At 46.1% G+C, this 24,975-nt stretch overlaps 1 protein-coding gene across 4 annotated transcripts; it reads right to left on the bottom strand.

Annotated features, from left to right (window-relative positions):
• Positions 1-9,414: 9,414 nt before the first annotated feature.
• On the bottom strand, positions 9,415-24,324 carry Amer2 (APC membrane recruitment 2). 4 transcript variants are annotated; one of them, XM_006519590.4, is made up of 2 exons: positions 24,298-24,324; positions 9,415-19,940 (listed from the first exon to the last, which is right to left on the bottom strand). In XM_006519590.4, exon 2 carries the CDS (start codon positions 19,363-19,365, stop codon positions 17,347-17,349), a length of 2,019 nt encoding a protein of 672 aa, XP_006519653.1. In that variant the 5' UTR covers positions 19,366-19,940; positions 24,298-24,324; the 3' UTR covers positions 9,415-17,346. The 4 variants fall into 4 exon arrangements, with proteins under 4 accessions (XP_006519653.1, NP_001355606.1, NP_001158177.2 ...); NM_001368677.1 differs by lacking the exon at positions 24,298-24,324 and having other exon boundaries at positions 9,419-18,224; positions 18,396-19,920; NM_001164705.2 differs by lacking the exon at positions 24,298-24,324 and having other exon boundaries at positions 9,419-18,224; positions 18,603-19,920.
• Positions 24,325-24,975: the final 651 nt, after the last annotated feature.

Genomic DNA, 24,975 nt, shown 5'->3' with positions numbered 1-24,975 from the left:
CCAAGCCCTCTGGAAGAGCAGCCAGGACTCTTAACCCATGAGTCATCTCTTCAGCTCTGAAATCACTTTCAACAAGAATTATTCATTGGTTCAAACAGGCAGAAAGTCCAAGAACAGTGCCAACCTAGGCGGCTGCGACCTAGAGCAAGAGTGTGAGCTCTAGCCTTTGATCTCCAGAGCTCCCTTGACCCCTGTGATGGTTTATATATGCTTGGCCCAGGGAGTGGCACTACTAGGAGGTGTGGCCATGTTAGAATAGAAGTGGTCTTGTTGGAGGAAATCTGTCATCGTGGGCATGGGCTTTGAGACCCTGATCCTAGCTCTCCGGAAGCCAATCTTCTCCTATCAGCCTTCAGATGAAGATGTAGAACTCTCAGCTCCTTTTGTACCATGTCTGCCTGGATGTTGCCATGCTCCTCCCTTGATGATAATGGACTGAATCTCTGAACCTGTAAGCCAGCCCCAATCAAATGTTGGCCTTATAAGAATTGCCTTGGGCATAGTGTCTGCTCACAGCAGTAAAACCCTAACTAAGACACACATACACCCATCCTGCTTATCCACTTGGCCTCCTTGTCAGACATTTGCTTCAAGGCTGGATGGCAGACAGCAATTCTTAGTTATATTCCTGTCAGTACTGCAACCCCAGCAAACATAAGGCTCTTCCTCTATATTCTCCTTGCAAAAGTCACAGAGGGAAGTCTGCCTGGACCAGTGTCTAAAGTGGACTGGGTGGGTTACTGTACTAGCTGGTTTTGTGTCAACTTGACACAAGCTGGAGTTATCACAGAGAAAGGAGCCTCCCTTGAGGAAATGCCTCCATGAGACCCAGCTGCAAGGTATTTTCTCAATTAATGATCAAGGGGGGAGGGCCCCTGGTGGGTGGTGCCATCCCTGGGCTGGTAGTCTTGAGTTCTATAAGAAAGAAAGCTGAGCAAACTAGGGGAAGCAAGCTTGAGTTTCAGTCCCGACTTCCTTTGGTGATGAACAGCAATTTGGAAGTATAAGCTGAATAAAATCTTTTCTCTCCAACTTACATCTTGGTCATGATGTTTTGTGCAGGAATAGAAACCCTGACTAAGACAGTTACTCAGTGGAGATTCTAAATGCAATCCAGACACTGGCAAAAGATGTCCGGTGCTGTTGCCATCTCCTGTCTACAGTAAGCCTTATTTTCCAGAGGCAGAAGGTGAGTTCCCTGAAACACAGTAAAAGGTTTGTACAGCAAACACACAAGCCACTTAAAGTCATCGTTGTCTGTGTCAGGCAGTGGGTACTGACCACAGTTGTGTGCACTGCTTGTGATGGGCAGCGTGCTGAGTCTGTGTGCACTGTCCTCTCTACACGCCCTTTGCTAGCATGTTCTAAGGGCTACAACAACGGGACCTTTCCACTACACTATAATCTCATGAGTCCCCTGTCCCATGGTTGGTCATTTTTTTTCACCCTCCTCTCCCACAGTCCAAGGCAACTGTGGGCTTTTTTTTTTTTTAACAAATATTTTAATTGGATATCAAAAATAGTATAGGTCTAAACATTCCACAGCACAAACATTTTTTTCCTTTTCCATTTTTTATTAGGTATTTAGCTCATTTACATTTCCAATGCTATACCAAAAGTCCCCCATACCCACCCACCCCCCTTCCCCTACCCACCCACTCCCCCTTTTTGGCCCTGGTGTTCCCCTGAACTGGGGCATATAAAGTTTGCGTGTCCAATGGGCCTCTCTTTCCAGTGATGGCCGACTAGGCCATCTTTTGATACATATGCAGCTAGAGTCAAGAGCTCCGGGGTACTGGTTAGTTCATAATGTTGATCCACCTATAGGGTTGCAGATCCCTTTAGCTCCTTGGGTACTTTCTCTAGCTCCTCCATTGGGAGCCCTGTGATCCATCCATTAGCTGACTGTGAGCATCTACTTCTGTGTTTGCTAGGCCCCGGCATAGTCTCACAAAAGACAGCTACATCTGGGTCCTTTCGATAAAATCTTGCTAGTGTATGCAATGGTGTCAGCGTTTGGATGCTGATTATGAAGGTGGACTTCAGAAAATCAAATAACCCCATTAAAAAATGGGGCTCAGAACTGAACAAAGAATTCTCACCTGAGGAATACCGAATGGCAGAGAAGCACCTGAAAAAATGTTCAACATCCTTAATCATCAGGGAAATGCAAATCAAAACAACCCTGAGATTCCACCTCACACCAGTCAGAATGGCTAAGATCAAAAATTCAGGTGACAGCAGATGCTGGCGTGGATGTGGAGAAAGAGGAACACTCCTCCATTGTTGGTGGGATTGCAGGCTTGTACAACCACTCTGGAAATCAGTCTGGCGGTTCCTCAGAAAATTGGACATAGTACTACTGGAGGATCCAGCAATACCTCTCCTGGGCATATATCCAGAAGATGCCCCAACTGGTAAGAAGGACACATGCTCCACTATGTTCATAGCAGCCTTATTTATAATAGCCAGAAGCTGGAAAGAACCCAGATGCCCCTCAACAGAGATGGATACAGAAAATGTGGTACATCTACACAATGGAGTACTACTCAGCTATTAAAAAGAATGAATTTATGAAATTCCTAGCCAAATGGATGGACCTGGAGGGCCATGGGTGCTAGTGAGGTAACACATTCACAAAGGAACTCACACAATATGTACTCACTGATAAGTGGATATTAGCCCAAAACCTAGGATACCCAAGATATAAGATACAATTTCCTAAACACATGAAACTCAAGAAAAATGAAGACTGAAGTGTGGACACTATGCCCCTCCTTAGAAGTGGGAACAAAACACCCTTGGAAGGAGTTACAGAGACAAAGTTTGGAGCTGAGATGAAAGGATGGTCCATGTAGAAGCTGTGGGCTTTTTATTTACCTCTTATTTTTATCATTTTCATGGATATATATTTTTTATTAGGTATTTTCTTCATTTACATTTCAAATGCTATCCCAAAAGTCCCCCATACCCTCCCCCTAACTCCCCTACCCACCCACTCCCACTTCTTGGCCCTGGCATTCCCCTGTACTGGGGCATATAAAGTTTGCAAGACCAAGGGGCCTCTCTTCCCAAAGATGGCTGACTAGGCCATCTTCTGATACATATGCAGCTAGAGACACGAGCTCTGGGGGGGTACTGGTTAGTTCATATTGTTGTTCCACCTATAGGGTTGCAGACCCCTTCAGCTCCTTGGGTGCTTTCTCTAGCTTCTCTATTGGGGGCCCTGTGTTCCATCCAATAGCTGATTGTGAGCATCCACTTCTGTGTTCGCCAGGCACTGGCATCGCCTCACAAGAGCCAGCTATATCAGGGTCCTTTCAACAAAATCTTGCTGGCGTATGTGATGGTGTCTACGTTTGGAGGCTGATTATGGGATGGATCCCCGGGTGTGGCAGTTTCTAGGTGGTCCATCCTTTTGTCTCAGCTGCAAACTTTGTCTCTCTAACTCCTTCCATGGGTGTTTTGTTTCCAATTCTAAGAAGGGGCAAAGTGACCACACTTCAGTCTTCATTCTTCTTGAGTTTCATGTGTTTTGCAACTTGTAACTTTGATATTCTAAGTTTCTGGGCTAGTATCCACTTATCAGTGAGTACATATCATGTGAGTTCTTTTGTGATTGGGTTACCTCACTCTGGATGATGCCCTCCAAGTCCATCCATTTGCCTAGGAATTTCATAAATTCATTCTTTTTAATAGCTGAGTAGTACTCCATTGTGTAAATGTACCACATTTTCTATATCCATTCCTCTGTTGAGGGACATCTGGGTTCTTTCCAGCTTCTGGTTATTATAAATAAGGCTGCTATGAACATAGTGGAGCATGTGTCCCTGTTACCAGTTGGAACATCTTCGGGATATATGCCCAGGAAAGGCATTGCAGGATCCTCCGGTAGTACTATGTCCAATTTTCTGAGGAACTACCAGACTGATTTCCAGAGTGGTTGTACAAGCCTGCAATCCCACCAAAAATGGAGGAGTGTTCCTCTTTCACCACATCCTTGCCAGCATGTTCTAAGGGCTACAACAACAGAACCTTTCTCATTACACTATAATCTCATAATGAGTCCCCTGTCCCATGGTTGGTCATTTTTTATTTTTTAAAAAGTAATTGTGATGTGGCCTGTGATGGACATATGGTTTAGCAAGCAGTGTTATGTGTTCTTTAAATCGTGTCATGTAATTTAGGCAGAATAGAGAGACGTTGTGGCTAATATCTGTAATCCCAGAACTTGGGAGGCTGAGGCAGGAGGATTGTGGTGACTTAGAGGTTGCCTGGAGTATAGAGTGACTCTGTCTCAAAACAAAGCAAAACCCAAAAATGAAGAGCAAACTAGAAAGCTCCTGGGAAGAATTTAATATAGGGGACCACCTATAAACTTTGGGGTAGGTCTGTGAGCGTGTTGCTGGCTGTCCTGGAGAGGTCAGCCCCTCTGGATTTTCTGTTTCTGCAGCTTCTCTCTCTAGCTCTGCTCAGGGTGAGGCCCATCAAAGAGAAAACATGCTCACACAAATGGGTGATGAAATATTGAAAGCCACTTTGCAAACCTTTCAAACATTTATAACAGTTGAAATTAGGTTTAAAGAATCAATCTGCTCTTCTCTCTCCTTCTTCATGGAAGTGTTGATGGTGAGAGTAAATAGCTTTTTAATTCATTTGAACTCTTTGGTGCTGGACTTTTGCAGTGGGGATGCTCTGCTCTGCATTTCTCAAATGTTTCAGAGCACTGGCCCACACGGCAGAAGCAGGAACTGGGTTAAGGCCCCCTTATCTCCGACAACACAGCCAAGCCTTTCTCCATCTCAATGCTGGCTGCAAAGATACCCTCCTTAGATGTTTCCAGCACAAATTCCATCCGCAAGCCCACCTCCCTGTCCATCAAGCAGCAGGCTCACCTTTCTGTCCATCAAGCAGCAGGCCTGCCTCCCTGTCCGTCAAGCAGCAGGCCCACCTCCCTGTCCATCAAGCAGCAGGCTCACCTTTCTGTTCAGCAAGCAGCAGGCCTGCCTCCCTGTCCATCAAGCAGCAGGCCCACCTCCCTGCCCATCAAGCAGCAGGCCCACCTCCCTGTCCATCAAGCTGGTGGCTAGAGACAGAAGAAGGTTTTCAAGTGCTGTGTCACCCTGCTTGCCCTTCGTAGCCCTATAGGCAGCTGGGTTTCCATTCCCAGGCCTGCATGCAGACCCAGCTGTTCCCTTACCAGCCCTGCAGGCAGACTTAGCCCCCACCCTGACCCCTGCCAGCCCTGCAGGAGGACCCAGGTGCTCCTTCCCAACCCATTACGCAGACCTAATGGGTTTCTCTGTTACCTCTTGGTACCCTTTGTACCTCTGGGTACTCTGGATGGATTTGGATTAGATAGATCTCTAGCCCAGGTGCTGGGCAGCCACTTCTGTAGTCAGTTCCTGAAAACACACCTTTGAGGAATCTCCAGTTAAAGCTGTAAATAGGGGATGGAGAGACGGCTCAGCAGTTGTTGACATGGAGGAAGACCCGTAGGTCCTCTTGAGTTTCCTATGAACCCATCTTTGGACCCCAGAACCCACCCCACGCAGCTCACCACTGCCTAGGATTCCAGGTCTAGGGGTTCTTATACCACTTCTGACCTCCTCAGGCATCTGCACACACTTGATGCACACGCATACAGTCAGGCACACACATGCATACATATAAAAAATAATACATAATATTTTTTAAAAACTATAAATAAGGATTGAAAAAAATTCTTTAAAGGTTCAAAGAGATCCAGCCCCACTCTGTAACCAGGAAACAAATGTGACTATAAAGCAGTTGGGCATGCAATTTGTGAGAAAATGGCATCTGTTTTTATGTGTAATGTGATAAAAATTTTGTTTCTGTCTATGAGTCTGATGAAGTTAAGCTTTTCTGTGTCTTTAAATGCTGCGATTGAACCCTGGTATTAGGACTCTGACCAGCTGGCTGCAAAGTTTGGGACTTCTCCGACCCTCTGCTCAGGTTTGAAAATTCACCAGAATGACTAAGAGGAACTCTGAGGGAACTACATATGCTACTGCAGGTCTAATAGAGGCTACACGTCAGGTGCAGACCGATGAGATGCTCTTGGGGAGGAAGGGCAGATAACCCCCAGACACTGGAGTGCTTCCCAACTCCGAAGCTCAGGTGAGGAGCCTTAGTGGTCAGAGATTTTACAGGGATTTTAGTACATGGGCACAGGGAATTAAGACACCTACCATGTGTTTTGTGATAACAAATCAATTTATGACAAGAAGAGGTTTTAGTCCATGATTAGGTGGCCCCATTGCTTTTGGGCCTGTGGGGAAGTGTCTCATCTTGGTGGCAGAGTATGTCTGACGAATCTACGAAGAAACAGAGGAGGAGTCTAGTCCCAACACCCGCCAAAGGCATGCCTCCCAGCGCGATCTTGTGTCTTCCCACTATGCCCTATCTAGCAAAGGCTCCACTGCCTATCTGTAGCATCATTGTTGGGCCCATGCCCAATACAGGGGCCTTTAGGTGACATTGAACTGTCCTTCTTTGGAGTCTGTAGGTCAAGAGAGAGATCAAGCGGATGACACTTGGATCGAAGTCCAACCTTATAATCATATAGTCAGCCTTTCTGGCATAACCAGCACGTGTGTGAACTCGATGTGGCCTCAGGGTCCCCTGGGAAGCACACGGATACGTCTGAGAGGTCCCAAAGCCTTACAGGCTCCCTCTCAGAAAGCAGAAACAAAGACCAGACAGATACTTTATTCTTCAAAAATCCCAAAGAGTATCAGTTTATCAGCATAAAAACAAATAGGCAGATAAAGCAGCAATGCTAATATGAAACAAAGCGATCAATTAAAATGTGCCAGTCCTCGGGCTACAAACCTTTTGTCATCCTTTAAAACTCTGCAGGCTGAGGTCTGGAAAGGTGGCTCAGTGGTTAAAAACAATGACTGCTCTCCCAGAGGTTCTGAGCTCAATTCCCAGTAACCACATGGTGGCTCACAAACGTCTGTAATGGAACCCAGTGCCCTCTTCTGGTGTGTCTGAAGACAGCTACAGTGTACTCATATAAATAAAGTAAGATTTAAAAAAAAAATCTACAGACTGGCAAATGTTACTGTCAGAAGTTCAGTTTGTTCTTGAACCAAACTTTGGGTTTGTACTTGCTGGCAAATAAGGTTGTACACCCACTATAGGAAAGCAGAAATCCCCTTGGACTGCATAGAAAGGCATTTAAAGGTGGGCTTAGTCAACCCATTGGGCCTCTGGAATACCTGAGAGGCTGAGAAAGCAAGATGTAACACCAGGCTTCTGAAATGCAGTCCCACGAGCCAGATCAGGATCCGGAACCTTGTTAAAAACACATCACCATCTGGAAAAGGGTACAAGACTCGGGGCTGTGAGAAATTGGGGTCTCCTGGGAAATACTGAGGTGCCAGCAACTGACAGAGAAAGATGACAAGACAGTCGCTGTAAAGCTTGCCTGGCAACTCGTGAAGGCAAGGTTCCCAACATACAGACCATTTGCTTGCAGTGAGAAGTGTGTAAAACAACCATGCCTCCAGTCCTGTCTCTTTATGTTCATGCCCTAGGAGGTGTGCGGTGCTGTAGGAAAAGATAGAGAACAATCACTCATGTTCATGTGAGTGAGTAAGTGAGTGGGGGTACTCAGTCCTGCCACAGAGCGTACATGAAGGTCAGAGAATAACTGCTTTGGGTGTCAGCCCTAACCTTCCACTCTGAGCCTCTTGTTTACTAGGTCTTGTGCCAGAGTAACTGGCTCTCTGGCCTCCGGGCATCCCCATCTCCACCTCCCATTTCACCTTGGGATCGCTGGAATTACAGACATGTACCATCTTGTCCAGTTTTATATGTGCTTGTGTGCAAGTGAGTGCATTTAGAATTTTTAATCGAAGCTTATTTTAAAACCCATTTGCCTAACTATGGCCAAATTCCATTATGCTTTATCTTCCTAGAACCATCTCATTCTGAATTTTATATCTTTTTTCTCTAAAAAGAAATTTCTTTTGAGACTGATTGACATACGAGCTCAGACTGTGGCAACATGCACGGGGCCTGTCTACAAGGGTCTGCACCAGATGGGGCCCCCGAGCTGAAAGGAGAAATGAATATATCCCCATCTCTAACTCAGAAGCTATCTCCAACTGCTAGCCATTTGCAAGTGAAAAAATAGCTTTCTCCAGTGGCATCTCGATGGGTATATTAAGCACAAGTAAGCCTAGGTGCCACGCCCAGCAGTAAATGGCCAGCACCAGGTAGAAGACTTTCCCTCTCAGACTGTTTTGTTCTGACATTTTCTTGTCTTACTGGTCTTTTGCTTGTATATGGTTTCTGATTTTGTGGGTTTTATTTTGTGTTGTGTGTTTCTTGTGGTTTTCTCATACATATGTGTGTGTGTGTGTGTGTGTGTGTGTGTGTGTGTGTGTGTGTGTTTGCCTGTTTGTTTTCTAAAGAGGGAGAGAGAGAAAGGATGAGGAGGATCTGGGAGGGGTTGGGGAAGGGCAAAGAGTGATTGGAATGTATTGTATTGCATTTTTAATTTTTTTCAATTAAAAAATAATTTATGGTAAAATTTCAGATACTGGTTTATTTTTATTTTAAGTATTTTGTCAGCATGTATATCCATGTACCTTGTGCATGCCTGTGTCTTCAGAGCTGGAAGAGGGAATAAGATTCTCTGGAATTGGAGTTACAGGTGGTAATGAGCTGCCATGTGGCTGCTGGGAATGAAATTCAAGTGCTCTGGAAATCAGAACTCATAGCCACTAAGCTGTGTTTCTCCAGCCCTTCTTTTGTCTTGTTGGATGTTTTACAAGAGAACTAATGTTTGTCTTTTTAAACTAAACTATCTCTGTTTTCTTTTATTACTATCAGATGTTATAAATAGTATTCTGTTAAAACTTTTAGACAATTTGTGTGTGTGTGTGTGTGTGTGTGTGTGTGTGTGTGTGTGTGTGTGCGTGTGTGTGCATGCCACCAATCTGGAGAGATGTCTGTGACCTTTTTTTAACTGTTACCTAAGAGTCATACAGATTAGCTGGTCTCACAGGGGTCACAGGCAAGGAGAGTTCCCCAGAAAAGGACTCTGGAACCTGGACAGAGGATAACAAGCACACTTTTCTAAAGGCAACTGCCTAAAGCAAACAATTTTCTGTTGTTTACAGTGTGGGAAGAAACATGGGCCTCCCATTGGTGTCTCCATCTCAGTTACACACATTACACACTACAGGCCTATCATACCCAAAGAAGTACATCACAGACACGCACACACATGCATTCATCACACACCTATCATATGTACTCATGTGTGTGCATGCACATACACATACGGACGCACACACATTCCTCACTATTGTTAGTATACTTCCTAAAGAAATTAAAATTCTAGAAAAAAATCCTAGAAAAATAACAGCCAACAGATTTTGCTTTAACTGCAAAGGAGCAACAGAATTTATTGACCAAATTTAAACACAATAGTTAAAATGGCAACATTATATTTTCATTGTAAGATGAATGAAAGAAGAGAGCCCATTAGTCCAACCTGTTTACATTTGTTAAAAGAGTGACTATCAAAACCAGCAACATGCACAGTAGTACATATGCACAAAATGGAATTATATCAACAAATATACAAAATATTCAAAATAAAAATATTTACAGGTTTAAAAATATAAACATTGATTCATCTATCCCATTAGACCATCGGAGTAGCGAAGGAAAACGGACCCTATTGGTGTTTAGAACCCTTCTTAGAAGTAGATTTGGAAAGCACAGAGTTCATTCTAGGACACTAATTTTTGATATTTTTCAGGGGATTAGCATTCTATTATAAAAATAATATCTATAAACCTACCAGTTACTAATGATTTTTCCTCTTGTGCACAAAAGTGATGCAGCCAAGCCCTGTTCTCAGAGGCTCTCCTGGCAGGAAGACTACTACAGAAGTGGAGTTTCTGCTTGGGTTTCCTTAGTCACGGATGCTAAACAACCTGCATTTGTTTTTATATCACACTGAGATGTTGTTTGGGAATCAGACAGGCAATCTGAAGCTCGGAGGAGGCTGGCGGGTTGCTGATAACAAATGAAACCCAAAGGGCTCTAAGGTCAGAGCTATTCTCACTGATATTCTTCTTAAATCAGCCACTATCAATCAGATCAGTTCTGCTAAATTTATTCTGGAGGCAACAAAAAAAAACTTCAGTAGTTAATTAGGCAGTTAAGAGCATTCATTAAAACTAACTAGCTAGCAGGGCGGTGTCACAGGTGCCAGAATTGTACACACGTGATAACGCTGTGTCCCCACCCCCATGCTCCTTTGATATAAATGCTGTGTTTACCTGCCATACCCCGTGCTATTGGGCCACATATATTCTGATAATTCTACTTTAGTTTATAAAATGACTCAGACTTGAAGATGTCTGAGACAGTTGAATGCATCTCAAAGAACCAGGAGCTGAGGCTGCACTACAAATATGTGTTCTGTATTACAGAGGAGAAAGTTAATTATTAAATAACCCTCCTAGAACCTCCCAGCTTGTGATGCAACAGAGTCAGAACTGGCATTGATTTTCTCACTGTGTCCCATTACACTGGGGCAGAGAAAAGTTGACCAAAGGTAGGTAATGTGTGAGTGAGTAAAATAATCTTGTTAGTTGTGATATATTGATGCAATTTCAAACTAATTTTCCCTAAACACTGAGAAAGGTATCTTACTGGGATCAAAGAGAGAAGAAACAAGGCCAAAGCCTAATGGATTCCGCACTGAAATTGCTTTTCTGGCTATATTATTGGCAAAACAGAGATAAGAGTGTATAGTCCATAAGTACAATCTAAATAACTAGAGGCTATGACCCCAGATTTTAACTGGCCTAGATAGGAAAAAGCTGACTTGTCCCTGGAGCAACCTTTTAGACTTGAAATGTAGGATTTTGGGGTATTTTTGTTTGTTTGTTTTTAATGAAAACCATTGATGGCTATTTAAAAACTGAGTTCGTTTTTAATTGAAATAATCATTTAAATGATATGCACCATCATAAAAATGGAGTTGGATTTTCATAGTTGAATTAAAATGAGCAATTCAAAAGGTGACTGTGGGCTGAGAAAAAAAAAAAAAGGTCTCCAATTAAAGCCTGCGCTGTGGAGTCAGGTTCAAGGCTGCCCCTGTTACTCAAAGCATGGCTCAGGCCCCACTGAGCCCCAATGACCTTCAACCTTCTCAAGAACCAGTTTCTTCCTCTGGAAAATGTAGACAAAGCAAACCAGGCAACATTGTAAAGCAAGGTTAGCAGCATCGCTTCTAACACTGCAGGGAACTTCCTCTGGAAGTTGGTAGGATTAAGCACAAAATCATAGGCTGTGCTCAATAAATATCAGTTGAGTGAATGAACAAATTGGAAAATGTAGAGCAAGATTCCAGGGCCACCAAGGAAGCAAGATGGATGGCTTATGATGGAAGGTGCTTCCATCTGGAATTCAGAGTGGGACCAGGACAAAGGATGACTCAGCTGTGCCCCGTTTAAGTAGACAACAGACAAAAGATGATGGTGGGAGAAATTGGGCCCTTGTGAACTGAAGTTAGGGGTGTAAAATGGCACATCTGCTGTGGGAAACAGTGTGACTGGTCCACAAAGGCTTTAAGACGGAATTACTGTAAGAATCAGCAAGTTCACTTCTGGGTATGATCTAAAAGGCTTGGAGGTTGGAGTCTTGAAAAGATATTTCCCATCCTTGTCTACACTGAGGCATGATTCACAGTAGCCAAGACACAGTGCCGTGTCTGTTGACAGGTGACCAGACACATTCAGTGGAGTATGCCTGCCTGCTGTACAATGGAGCCAGCTTTCAGAAAGGAAGAACTCTTAAATACATGACAGAGTGGCTGTTATATCTGGAGATGTTGTGCTCAGTGAAATGAGCAAATCATAAAAGCACAGAACCTACCAGTCCCCATTGTTCTGAGGTGTCTAAAACAGTCTAACTCCTAGAATCAGAGAGGGGAATGCTGGTGGTAAGGGGCTGGAAGGGGGCATGAGGAGTTGTTGGTCAGCAAGCAATAAAGTATCTGTTACTGCAGGATGTATAAACTCTAAGCATAAGCATAAGCAGTGTGCCTATGGTCACAAGTACTGTATTGTACACGTGACAACTAAAAAGGAGAGACTTCATACTGAACGTTCTTACTACAATGAAAATAACCCAGAATACTCAGAACAAGGCTAGTCTAGGCTTAAGGTAGGAAAACAAGTGAAGCGTGCCTGGAATGGCCAAAATCTTATCAGGGAAGGAGTGTTGCCATGACAACAGAAGAGACTTCTGTCTGTACTTTCCATGTTAATCCTTAGCTGGAGAGGATGCTCCAAAGAGAAGGAAGCAAATTGTTTGCCTGTGGACCCCAGAGGAACAGGGAGCTGTCAGTCTCCCTGTGCATGACACAAAGCTAACGTCATCAGTTTGGACGTGAGGTGGCTTGTCCTGTTAGAATCGGAGTGAAGTCAATGGTTTCAACAGCTCTTAGCAATTGTGCTCCCACAGGACAGTAAACAGTTTATAGCCCTGCCCCAGAGACTAGGGAAAGGAGGAGATACGGAGAGAGAGTCTGCAATGAAGAAGAAACAAAAAGTCTGATTTAAAGTCCTACCAGGGAGACAATTTCACCTCACATGGCTGGGGATAGGGTGGAGTAACTCTCAGCAGTGCTCCCCAGGAGCACGGCCACACAGGAGTTTTAGAACATTCATGTGGCTTGATTGACCCGCACTCTACTCCAACATACAAACTATAAGCAAAACATACAAAGGTGAGATGAGTTTTAATGATTATTGAGAAAACAGCACAGCAACATGTAAGCCCCCAACTGTGCTTTTTATTATTATTATTACTAAGTATTGGATACAGTACACGTCCTGGAGATATGGGTTGCATTGGATTCAAGCCAATATCATAAAAGCTGCTGTCTGTCAGCTGGAGGCTTTGTGACACTTTCATCTTCCCTGTTTTAGTTCAAAAGAGAACTCCTCTCCGTAATTCAATTCCCAGACTACCTTTTGAAGGCGTCGCCTGTGTGCAGGTGGAGCAATCACTTCCTTTCTAGGTGGCTATTGTTGCAACACACTACTTCCTTTGAACCATCACCTGAGCAGAAGGCCCCAGAGACTCACTCAAGAACTGACAGCCACTGAAAGTCTTGAGAGCAGGGCCAGATGACACAACCAATGACCACTATGAGGACACACTAGCACCCCGAGGTGCTCCTGGGCGGCCCCTTTCTGCCACACACCGTCCAAGAGACACCTTGCTAAGACCTCGCTTGCCCATGCTGGTCCATACAAATTTTTGTGTAGTAAATGGGAAATTTCTAAGGCTGAATTTACACAAATAATGGAGTCCTTTCTTGGTGGCTGAGAAAGGGAGGGACCAAGGTTAGGGTGGTATTTGAAGTTCTTATGCAGAGCCTTCTAACTGGCCATCCTGGCAACAGGGGGAGGCAACTGGAAATTCTTGAGTTAATTTTTAAGCACCCATGAGGGAAGCAGAGTGTGTAAGATGTCTCAGTAGAGGCCGAGCACAGTGAGCCAAGTCCTCCCATTCCCAAAGCAAGCCAGGCATTTATAACGGTTGAAAGCACGGGAGGAGCATGCTAGCACGGTCCAGAAGGCCAACCACAGAGGAAGGGGGATAATCTCACTGTCCCAGGGCAGCAAGCAACTGGGATGAACAAAATAGGAGAGATTCAGCCACACAAGTCAACCTCCAGAGCGCGCTCAGTGAGAAGCTTCTCCGGAGAGATAGAAACAAGAAAAACCCCAGAAAGTGTGGTCAGAGACATCCTGACACTTGATAGGGCCTTTGACCTTGACAATTGAGTCAGCGAAGGGCTCTTTGAATATTGATTTCAAGGAATCAAAAATAACTGAGATGAGTGAGGGAGCCTTTCAAGATGGGCTAGACGTCTGCACATGCGAAATATGGAACCTATATTTATTTGCGTGTCAGTCGGCAGATAACTTTTGTGCAAAATGCATCTCAAGGAAGTTGGAGTGATCTTTACTCCATTGTTATTGTGTGAAGTTATAAAAATTTATTTCCTCTTGGGATGTTTTGAAATGCTGTAGCAAACGGAAATGTCTCCCACTCCCTGACGGAGAGAGAGAATAAGGGCTTCTATTGCCAATAGAGTTAAAGCAGAACTAAGTTGGCTTTATATTGTGTGTGTGTGTGTGTGTGTGTGTGTGTGTGTGTGTGTCTGTTAGACATTAAAGTCAGGCTGCCTTATGCAGAGCCATTACACTGACAAATTCCTGCCTAACAATTGGCTTCTTGTGCTCTCATGTTAGGCAGGTCTTTGCCCAAAGAGTGCCAACCCAATGAACCTTAGGACTGTACATACCAAGAATGCATCATTTGCTCATGTCTGACCTTTCTCTACAAATAAAAAACCAAAAACCCATAGCAAAAAGGCCTGCCCAATCCTCAGAAGGCTATCCAATAACACATTCATAAACACTTGAGTGTAAATCTAGAAGATATTTTTGCAAACACAGATAAACCCTTGGCACAAGGAAGCAACTCTGATCCCTTTTCTGTGTTTGGAGAAGGCTGACCGCCATCCCACCTGCTAATGGCTAGGGACATTCAATTCATTATCAAGCCCTTACTAGACTGGCACGGCTGCTGTTCTTAAACGAACAGGGTAAAGGAGAAAAATCAGAGGAAGAAAAAAGTGTGATAAAAAGTATAAATTAAACATTTGAGGTCTTAGGTAAGTGATTAATTGCCAGGGGAAATGAAGATAAAATTTTTCCTTCACTTGCAAAGAGAGGATGGCATAGGGGCGAATGTACAGCTAAGCCCCCAAGTCGGGGACACTTGGAAGAGTGGCTCCTGGTGCTTTAGCAACCAGCTGCCATTACTCTGACAGTATCTGATCTCATTCTTCCTATGCTACCTTTCCTACACTGAATGAAAACAGAACCCAGCCATGGAGTTGTGCAAAGGTGAGTATAATCTTTACAGGGAAAAGCATAAGGAAAAAAAAAGCTCCTTTGTTTTCCTGCTAGCAGTAAAATGTATATTCTCTCCAGTTCTAGGAGAAAACAAATGCATTTTGGGTCTAAACATTTCTATCAATATTAATCAAACTGAAAGTCTTTTCTCAAGGGCAGAAATAAATTTCAAAATATTGTCCAACCTCAACTATTTTGAGATGTCTTTTCTCTGTTACTTTTTATGCAGATGAATTCCTGAGCATAGCTGAGATGCTTGTATGGTGTCTGATAATGAGTCTAGAATGCTTGGGGGTGGTGAGCACATGGCGCGGGGGGCGGGGGGGGATCCCATCTATAAATACAAGAAAATTAAAAAATAAAGCATTGCTTTGAGATAATAGCAAGGACCTGAGACCATACGGTGAGAGTCAACAATCTGACTAAGGTATACAGCAGACCTCTGCCCCCCCTCTTCAAAGCCCCCCGAATCACTACAAATCAGAAATAGCAATAGGCTCCTCTGTGCCTTGTCAAGTTTTCTTTGATGGCCACTTAATTTTGCTTTCTTCATACTATTAAAATAAGTTTTCATATATTTCGCTTTTTTTCTTTTACAAAATATAACTAAAATCTTAAAACACAAAATAGCAGACTATTTCTTAGTCATCTCTCCAAAACCCGAATTACACTCTGCTCCTATCATTCACACACATGCCGGGTCACTGGGATCTGTGCCATCTCCTAATGAGCCGCAGCACCTCTGGTTGAAGCTCTGGCCCTTGGAGTTAAATGCCCTGAAGTGCATCCACAGAAGGATATCAGTTTAATCAGCAGATCCTAATAGCATCCTAGAAACCCCTTCTCTGTATGGTTCAGCCTGCCAAGGCTTCAAAGTGTCAGCTGAAACATTAGAAAGCAAATATCCAATCAAAGCCCTTCTCAAAAAGTCATTTAGTAGCATGTTTATATACTCAGGTTTGGCAGTATCTTATGGAGAACACACCTGTCTCAGGCATAGGTTTGTATAGCAAAAGTCAAAATAATCGCTTTTAAAATTATTTTATTTTTAATTTATTTTTAAAATAATAGTTTTAAACTTGAATTTTTCTATATTTCTTGATATGTTCATTTTGGACATATCTTTGGAGAAATGATTGGATCCAACATTTTATAAACCAGGTAAAATTTCTGGTTTGGGCTGAGAAGCAGACTTTTAACCAAGGCCAGGAAAACCACTATTCAAGGGCATCAATATTGTGTGTGTGTGTGTGTGTGTGTGTGTGTGTGTGTGTGTGTGTGTGCCTTTGTGTGTGCAAAGAACCCTAATAAATCAACAGCAGCCCTGCCCCAGGCTATAGTACATAAAGAAACTCAATGGCTTGTCAACATATCCAGCTCTAAGACCAGACTTTAAATCCTATATAATCGACAGGTTGAAAAATGTTAAGCGTGAGATAAACTGTAAAATATGCATTAGCTATACATAAGAAGGTTGAAGTTTACAAACGTCAAAATACTGTGTAATTAGCATTTAGTGAGATCTTTCCCTGATCTTGAGTTTTGCACCAAGAGGGAGGAGTGGATCCAAAAAAAAATACACAAACAAACAAACAAACAAACAAAAAACACATAAACTACTCGTGAGCCTTTTATTTCTCCTCAGACAAACGATCTGAGCCAGCCATACTAAACCTCTGTTTTCTTCCTAGAGATAGAGCTTTCCTTCCCTATTTGCATATCTGGCATTGGAAGCTGGGGGCTTTCTGCAGGTCAGCAGCCCCCTGGTCTAGTCACACAGCTACATGGAGCTTTAGCTTTGAGGTGTTTTCCACACAGTGATAAAGCGAAGTTCTTTTTTATTTTTTTTTTTTTCTTTCCTGGAAAGAAAGGCAAGAATCCTGTTGTTCAGTGACTCCGCAAGGCCCTCTTGAATCTAGAACAGCCTGATATCCTGGTGGGATTTTTTTTTTTTTTTGTTAGATTTGGTTAAATCTTATTTTCTGCAAAGGCAAAGAAAGGTGACTTCTGAATGATCCATGAATTAAGGAAGAAGGAGGAGAAGGAGGAGGAGGAGGAGGAGGAGGAAGAGGAGGAAGAGGAGGAGAAGGAAGCCCAGATCTTCTGTAAAGGTTAAAAGAAAAGGGAAGGCGCTAGAAAAGAATTCTCAGAAACTTATCTGAACTCCAGGTGTAACATCCCCCTTCCAGGGTGTCCTGCCCCTGTCTCCAACAAAGACTTCTAGGCCATATGGAGAAGGGTGGGTCCTAAATGATTTGCTTTGGAGAAAGCGAACTTCCTTCAGTGGTTTCCAGGGGAAAGTTGTATTCCTTAACATATGGCCCATCCATCCTCCTTGGCCTTGGGGACCTCACAACTTTTTGGCACTGTCATGGCATGCTGCTGCCCTGATGGTGGTCCCAGCCAAGCCCCGGTTGCTGACCCTACGGACCAGCACTTTGGAAACAGGGATTTTTGTTCTGGGCACCTCACTCCTGGCTGGTTGCTGGTGCACCACCGGATGGCTGGACGGAAGGTTGGAGAGATGCTTGATGCTAATAGGGATTTTAGAGTCCTTCAGCAAGCTGCCCGGTGTTCTCAGAGGACACGTGATGGTGCCTGGAGACACCGGCTTTAGCCGGGACAAGCAGGGTGGGTCCTCTGTGGCAGGAAGGGTGGCTGGGCTTGCTTCAGGTTCAACGTAGAGATCGCAGAGAGCATCGCCACTGTCGCTATCCCTGGGGATGACCACCTTCTTGCTGCTGCTGCTGTTGCTGATGCTCTCTTCTTCTGGGCCAGGGGTGGTGGAGTCCCAGTAGCCCTCATCGCTGTTAGGAACACCTTCTTGATGCTCCTTCTCCGGATGTTTGGGCTCCTCCTTCTGCTGGGACTCAATGGGAATTCTGTGGAGCCTCCTGCGCTTGACCGAGGACATGTCCTTGGCTGCTTCCCCACACCGGGTATCACTGGAGGTCTCAGGGGCCAACTTGATGTCGGAAGCAGTGGCTGCCTTCGCTGCGCCTTCTTGAGTTCCTTGTCCTTGGTCCTCAGTCTGGGACAACATGTCCCAGAATTCCGGGAGATAGGTGTCGTCCACCTGATCCGGGCTGGCCATCTCCTCCCCTCCTCCTTGGTAGGCCACCACGCTGGCGTTCTTTTTAGAGAGAACTGGCTTGCCTGGCCCGGGGACATGCTTGTCACAGCTGGGGCCTGCCTCTTCTTCTGGGTCTGCAATAATATCTCCACAGCCTGTAAGAGAGTCAAAGCTTTTCAGTGAAGTCACGTCAGAAAACATCAAACAAATACGATCTGCCGACGGGTCTGAGGGTGGATCAACAGAGGAAGGGTCAGGGACAGCAGACGCCCGGCCGCTGCCACCTTCGGAGTCGACAAGGGGGACGGTCTTTATCGGAACGTCACCTGTCTTGGACGCATCCTCGGCCGCCTGGACCTCACCGGCTCCCGACTCGAGGGCTGCCCCGGGCTTCTCCTCGCGCCGATGCCCCTCGGCGTCCTCTCCCCGGGAGCTTTGATCGCCAGAGCCGGTGGGGCTCCCGGCCTCGAGGCAGATCCGCTCCGGGGCGCTCTCGGCGGACGCGGGCGCCTGCTCTCCCCCTGCGGGCTCACCTGCTGCGTGTCGCGAGGCGTCCTGGCCCGGGCTGTCCGGGCGGCGCGCGGCTCGGGGCGGCTCCTCCTTGACGCACTCCAGGCTGGCGGTGAGCGAACCGGGCAGAACCAGGTTGCCCGGGCCCGCCGCGCGCACCGCCTTCTCCTCCTCCTCCTTGCCGCGCTTGTCCCTCCGGTGCCAGCGCATGCTGCTGAAGATCCCTTTCAGCCCCCTCTTTTGTTTGCCGCCAGCCTTGCTCGCCTCGGCATGGTCTCCCTTGCCGGTCTCCGATCGCCCGTTCTTTTTCAGCAGGGAGAAGAAGCTGTGGGACTTGGCCACCGAGCTGCTGGCCAGGGAGCCCAGGCCAGGCCCGGAGGGTTTGGGGGGTCCGGGGATCGGCCGGGCCCCGCTGTGATCGCTCCCGCCAGGCGGCTCCTCCTTCTTGCTGCCCTCCAGCACCAACACCTCGGCTAGTCCGTCGTGGGTCCTGCTTCTCACCATTCCCGTCGGCCCCGAGCTCTTCCCATCCCCTTTGTTTTTGACCCCAAAAATGCTGGGCATGGTGCCCCCCGATTTCCTTTTCTTGAATAACTTGAACGCAGCCTTATTGATCTTCCCCGACGGCGGCTCTGCGGCGGGCGTCTCCGCGGCGCACTCACAATGCGAGTCCATGTCTGCAGCGAGGGCCCCGGCCTGCTCCTGCCTCCCGCAGACCCCCGCGCGCGCGCCGCCGCCGCGCTCGCTGACAGCCGCGCCGCCGCCGCGGCTCCTGCCCGTCTCCATGGAAACCGAGTGGGATCAGCCGCTGTCGTCAGCCGTAGGCTCGCGCCAGGCCACTGTCACCCGCGTTCTAAATCAACCTGAGCGGCTCTCGCTGCTGCGCTGTGGCTACTGCAACTGCGGCGGCTGAAGCGCACAAACCGGACTATCTCCCCTCCTGCCAAGGGCTTATATAATATCCTGGGTGCCACATAGGTTTTTGTGTAGCAAGAGCCTTCATCGCAGCCTCGAGGCGAAAGAAAAAAATGAAATTCATAATTATGGGCTTTGGATCCCAGTGCGTTGATTCTCACCACCTCAGGTTCTTCTTCCTCTAGCCCAGCTTTTCCTAGGATCGCAGCTTCAAAAATTAACACATGCGTCCCCCATGTCCACAAAGAACAATGCCTTTTCCTTTATCATCTGTTTTGGACTTCATGCAGCCTCCTATCTTTCTCCGGTCCTTCACATAGGTCTTAGCGTGTGGGTACTAAGCCCAAGAGGCACCATGCCAATCTGTTCACGCCTGCGTCTGGTCCAGTGCCGAATGTAGTCCTCTTCAGGTTGATGCTGTATTCTGATCATGTGGCTCTGATTTCCTGTTACAGAAGCAACAGCCGTCAGTCAAATACCAATTAGCAGCTCTCAGCAACGAAAGTGCAACAGTCCCCTAGGGTTCGCTGGTCCTTTGGGAGACCACAAAGCTTTTATCCCCCACCCCAGTGACATGGGGCTTAAGTCACAGAAGCCACCAATTGGTCACAATAGACTGAGCACACTGAGAACTTAGGTTGGAGAATTCTGATCCCTCTGCAGGTGGGTCTTAGAGGCCTGGGCTCAGTCTTCCTCTTTCATTCAGGGGTATGGTAAGTATACCTCTCTCTGTTGTGCCCAGCCTACCCCTGTCTAAGAACACCCAAGGACCCCACTCGCTGTCTTTCCCAATAGGACAGGGGGGAAAACCAGACAGGGGTCAGAGGTCGTCCCTGTGGTTGCTTCTGACCCCACTGGTCTAGAGGCAAAGGGAACTGGGTTCCAGAGAACAACCTGTGTGGGTAAGGTTTCTGTGTTCTGACTTTGAAGACAACTGCTAACATTGTAGCTTTTCCTAACCAAGGGCTTGCCAGCAAAATAGGGAAGGATTTGGAAAAGATTCATGTTTTATAATCCTTAATAACCCTATTTTAAAAATATTGATTATATATAGTGATTATTTGATTGTATATACTATTTACATACAAACACCAGTCTTTCCTGCTTCTCTTGAATTTATTTTCCACAAGTTACTTATATTTTGCAGATTCAGAGTTACTTATATACTGTACTTATACTGAACTGCAGATTCAGTTGTTGGCCAAGGCAGCCTCCAGGGTTCACAGTTAGACCATGGAGTTGAGCAGTCATGTTGCTCTTTCTCATCTCAATGAAAAAACGGCTCTAAACTGAGACTGGAATCAAAGGACCTTTCTGTTTTCAGAGTTCAAACCCCACCAGCTCTTTCCACCTACTAACAGGACTCTTTATGGACAGAATATACAACAACAGACTTTTAAAAAAAAATGAGTTTTCTTTTCAAAATATTTACTTCTTTTGTATGTGTGTATTGTGTGTTATGTGTCTGGGCACACACGTACCACAGCAGAGGACAACCTGTGGAAGTTTTCATCTTCTACCTTGTGGGTCCTAAGGATCAGTTATCAAACTTGGGGGCAAGAATCCTCACCTACTGAGCCCTCTCACTGGCCCACTTCCTGAAGCTCTAATTGATCATGTGACATGATGGAACAGAGTCCCGTTTGCCCTGCAAAAGATTAGACATGAAGAACTATAAAGAGAAAGTCACTTGTTATTTCTTTGAAAGCTTTTGGAGGACAATTGGAAGTCTGTCTCAGTTCTTTACACACACACACACACACACACACACACACATCAACACACCATGCTGGCTAGAAAGTGTGTTACTATATATGTAACCATGCCAGTCTGAAATTGCTTTAGACCACAATTGGGAGGAACAGTCTAGAAAAACCACAAGTCTCGAAGTCTAAGAGCTGGAGTAGGTGGCCTGCTTAACCAGTAGAGCACTGCCATCTACCAAGATAGGCCAAAAGTAATTCATCTACATAAGAATTCTTGAATCCCCAGAGAGAAAACTGATCAAGGAACATGGGATTGCTACCATTCCTTTGGGACATAGATACTCAAAGAGAAAGACAAAGCAGCTTTCAGTGTAGGGAAGGCTCCTTGGTGGCGAGCCATGCCCCTGCGGAGGAAGGAAGCAGGACACTTAGAGTCTTCTGCTAACCCACTGCAGACCACAGGCAAGGTGAGCAAGGTGAGCTGTAGACTGAGTGTGGACTCCCAACTTCCTCTCCCATGTGAGAGAGAGCAGTTTCCAAGGACTTCATCAAAAGGACTGCACAGGTCAGGAAGAGGGCCAGAGCAGCAGGATGGCTGATGGGTAGAGCTAAAGGCCTGCTGTTGAGTGTCAGGCTGAAGTGAAAGTCCAGCGGTATGAATCAAGGCGAGTTGTTCTTCCCAGCTAAGAGGTGGGGCAACAGCCAGGCCTGGCGGTGCAAACCTGGAAGCTCAGCTGCATGGGAGTCTGAGGCAGAAGAATTCAAAGTTGAAGGCCCAACTAGGCTATGGAGAGGAGTCAAGAGCAGCCTGGGTGATGCAATAAGACCCTGTCTCAACATGAAGTAAAAAAGAGCTGGGATATAACAAAGAATTAGACCATTTTCTAGTTTGCCCAAGGCCCTAGAATCAAACCTCCTCCTCACCACCTCTGCAAAATGGGGCAAGTAGAGATTATATTTGTACAAACAGAAGCATTCTTCTAAGGACAAGCAAGACATTCAAGGTGATTTAACTAGAGGCACCTCAGTCTGTTACTGTGTCTCCTTGTATTCTTTCTCCTCTGTGGAGGCTTGATTTAGAGAGTGAAAGTTGGAGAGAATAAATAGGGGCGCTGGGGGGAACATCCAGCGGTTGACCGGCTCCAGAACTAATGAGGGTCTCTACAAAAGGGTGAGCAGCAGACTTTTCTGGAAAACCCATGTCAGCTTCCTGCTTGTGGGACCAGGGGAGATTCATTATTGAGTTGGTACTAGAGGACATTCACAACAAGAAAAAGACTGAGGAAAACACCTTCGAGATCTAGCACCAGTATTGCTGAAATCTTAATGTCTTCTACATCGCCTAGCCCTGCCTCTGTCCTAAGCTTGCTAGGTAGAATCTTCCACTAAGTGGAATCTTCCATCAGGTGAACCCCACACAGAGCACTGCCTACAAAGGGCTGGTTGAAGGGTTCCCTCAAGGTCCCTGTGTGGCTGCTCCTGGGGGGAGGACGACACTACAGGTCACAGCATTTAGGATGGGAGAGCAACTGGCCTTGAGCCTTTAAAGTATTTAACTGGGGCGATCTGGGGATGTGATTCCTGAGTTCGGACTAGCACTTGCCACCTGCAGACTAGTTAGCCAGTCTGGATCCCACCCAGCCTCTGCTCTTGTCCACTCTTGCCTATGACACTTTTCCAAGGTGTGCTCTTGAAGTGGTCATGTCAACAAGATCCAGCCCAAAGCCTTCGTGAGGGACAGCGTCAATATGTCCATAGGCCCAAGGCCAAGTTGTCATCTGGGTCCAGTCTTCACAGTTTCATGTTTAGATCAAAGGTGTAAGTGACCAATACAGGCAGAGTGAGTGCTTCTCTGCAGTGCTAGTGAGTGCCCCGGGGACACCAGCCAGGCAGTGGCTGACAGGTCTAGCAACCCCAGCAAGAGCAGTCAGTTTCCTGGAGCTACTATAACAGACAGCCACAAGCCTGGGGGCTTAAAAACAGCAGGAATTTCTCATCCTGTAGTTCCAGATGTCAGAAGTGCACATCCTGGTGGCAGAAGGGCTGGTTGTGACTGTGAGGTCTGTAGAGAGGCCCTGCTCCTTGCTTCCGACTGGTCCTGCTTATTGCGCAAATCCTTGCTGCCCCCTTGGCTTTGAAACATTTCATTCCAACCTCTGCCTCCATCGCCACGGACACGGACATTCTCTGTACGCCTGCCTGTGGTGCTTCTCAGAATGATGCCAATTGCGTCAAGGATCTACCCTTTGGAGGTGCCGAGGGCCTAAGTTTGAATCCCCAGTGCCTAAGTAGAAGGTCAGGTGTGATGGTAATCCCAGTTCTGTGAGGACAGAGACCAAAAGGATTCCTAAGGGTAACCAGTTGCCAGCCAGCCTAGCTCCAGGTTGAGCAAGAGATGCTGCCTCAGTGGAACAAAGCAGAAGGTGACAAAGCAAGATGTCCATCCTCCTCCTCTGGCCTCCACAGTTACACACATGTGTATACATATACAGAAGTCACATGCACATGTGTACATATACAGATCCCATGTACATGGTCCATCCTACCCTGGTACAGTGTCACCTTACCTTATACCTTAGTTACACTTGCAAAGGCTCTATTTTACAATAAGGTTCCACTCACAGGTGCCAGTGGTTAAAACGTCTCCGTATCTTTTGAAGCATACAGTTCAACCCACCGCAAGCATTGTTGCCTACAGTGGTGACAGCATGAGCCATTCATTCAGTCCTTGAACAAAGTCACCAATTCCATTGACCCAGACATTGTTGTTCTTTGACTCAGGCACAGGTCATGGTGGACATGGCCTGCTCCGCTATAAAGGTCCCCTAGAAGTATCCAGGCTGTGGATGGACTTTCTAGGGATGTCAGCGATGCGGAATTACACTATGATCTGCCCAAGTAAACAGAAATGGTGATAGGCAAGAAGAACAGGTTCTGCTGTATGACGTGAGACCCATAAGATACCCCAGGACGATCCAGGAGAAACATGTATGGGTATCAGAGTTCCCACACAGTAGGGAGAAGAGAACAGGGACATGTTGACTGGGTTTCTGACATTTCTGCTCATGCCCCTAAACTAGAAAAGTCTGAAAAATACCTCAGAGTCTCCAGCAGTCTATTCTTCCAAAGCCTTTTTTTCCCCCTCCTCCTGCTTTGTTTTGTCAGAGACAATCTCAAAAAAAGATTCCATTTTAGAATGCAGGGTGGGATGGGGTCTCTTCAGCTGTCATCTCCAAGGCAAAGCCAAAATCAGAACAAATGAGGTCAAATAGCAGAGGGTGTGCAGACAGGATGCCAAGGCTCTGGGCTTCAAGCAACAAGGGTAGAGAGCAGCCACACTGACAGCAGGGAGTCAGGAAGTTAGCTGATCCCAATGGAGGCAAGAAAAGATCAGCCTGCCAGGAGAGCCCAGGGCTGGGAGCTGGGAACTGAGGCTGGAAAGGGGATGCAGAGCCAGGCTACACCACAGTGCAGAGGTGATACAAGGGATACAGAGGAGCCCTTGCTCCTCTGAGGGAAACTCTCCTCTATATCCATTTCTCCATCTACAAAGTCGGCACCACACAGAGGCTTGGTCCAACCCACTCAGCAGACAGACAGGTGTGAGTCGCTCTAACGGGCTAGAGTAGGTCCTCCGTTCAGGTTCTTCTCCTTCCACCTCAGCCTCCAGCCATTAAAGAAAGCAGCAATAACATCCTAATCAAAATCCTTTCTGGAATTACCACCCTCCTCAGTCAGTGGCAGAACCCCTCTGCTCTCAAGTCCCTGAGCTCAG

The sequence above is a fragment of the Mus musculus genome, chromosome 14 (assembly GCF_000001635.26).
Source record: "Mus musculus strain C57BL/6J chromosome 14, GRCm38.p6 C57BL/6J".
In the NCBI taxonomy this organism is placed as follows: domain Eukaryota; kingdom Metazoa; phylum Chordata; class Mammalia; order Rodentia; family Muridae; genus Mus; species Mus musculus.
Note: the sequence above shows the minus strand (reverse complement) of the source record. Positions and strands in the feature narration are given on the sequence as shown.

Coding starts and splice junctions, on each gene's coding strand:
- Amer2 (XM_006519590.4), bottom strand. CDS start 19,365: ATGGAGACGGGCAGGAGCCGCGGCGGCGGCGCGGCTGTCAGCGAGCGC.